This window comes from Mus caroli, chromosome 6, assembly GCF_900094665.2.
Source record: "Mus caroli chromosome 6, CAROLI_EIJ_v1.1, whole genome shotgun sequence".
Lineage (NCBI taxonomy): Eukaryota > Metazoa > Chordata > Mammalia > Rodentia > Muridae > Mus > Mus caroli.
The window spans coordinates 83,922,242-83,923,355 of NC_034575.1; the positions used below are offsets into that span (position 1 = coordinate 83,922,242).

Genomic DNA, 1,114 nt, shown 5'->3' on the forward strand with positions numbered 1-1,114 from the left:
ACTCACTTTGTAGACCAGGCTGGCCTCGAACTCAGAAATCCGCCTGCCTCTGCCTCCCGAGTGCTGGGACTAAAGGCGTGTGCCACCACGCCCGGCATGGACTCAAATCTTAACAAGGCAGAAAACTTTGTATAAAATTCAACGATGAGATGGCTCAGTGGGTAATGGTACTCAGCAGAGGTCTGATGACACACTAGTAATGTCAATTACAATAAAGAAAAATGAATGGTAGGTGAAAACAAAACAAAACAAAACAAAAAACAAGAACAAGAACAACAATCACAACAAAAACGAGACACGATGATGCAGGTCTATAATCCCAGAACTATGAAGGCTGAGACAGAAGTTAGTTGGCAAGTCTTAGGCCAGAGTGAACAATGGTTTTTTTGTTTTTGTTTTTTAACAAAAAGGATAGATGTCTATATTCCTAACAGGTGGATATAAGAAGATGAGGCATTCAAAGACTGGGCTACATGAGACCATGCTACAAAAATATAGAATAAATTTAGGAATACAAATTTTAAACTATTTTTAAAAATCTGGGAGCAATAATTCCTACCAAATAGCATACAGCATACTTCTCTCACTCAGTAGCAACAATTAAAGGCCAACGCACTCTCAAACACATGAACTACTTACGTTCTTTCTCAAATAGCTCTCTGACACCAGGCAAATCTTTTGCTGCCCCAAAGTACTTGTAACCTCGATTTCCTGGGACTTCTTTACCTTCATGATCCAGCATCTTGGGGCCAACTTTCTTGTTGGGAAAGAAAGAGGAAGAATAGATCTGACACACAAGCCTGCTCTTTTGTTTACAATACAATTTGAGATAATCTAGAAACTGCCATATCCAGGGATCCATCCCATAATTAGCCTCCAAACGATGACACCATTGCATACACTAGCAAGCATTGGCTGAAAGGACCCTAATATAGCTGTCCCTTGTGAGACTAGGCCGGGGCCTAGCAAACACATAAGNGGATGCTCACAGTCAGCTATTGGATGGATCACAGGGCCCCCAATAGAGGAGCTAGAGAAAGTATCCAAGGAGCTAAAGAGATCTGCAACCCTGTAGGTGCAACATTATGAACTAACCAGTACCCCGGAGCTCGTG

The 1,114-nt window shown here is 41.8% G+C and overlaps 1 protein-coding gene across 2 annotated transcripts in view; it reads right to left on the minus strand.

Moving 5' to 3' along the window:
• The window catches only part of LOC110295541 (pre-mRNA-splicing factor ISY1 homolog), a 21,571-nt gene that overhangs the window by 6,656 nt on the left and 13,801 nt on the right, over window positions 1-1,114 (minus strand). For both annotated transcript variants that reach the window (XM_021164033.2, XM_021164032.2), the window contains exon 7: window positions 640-757. In XM_021164033.2, coding sequence (XP_021019692.1) covers window positions 640-757 — 118 coding nt within the window. The remainder of the gene's footprint in view (window positions 1-639; window positions 758-1,114) is intronic.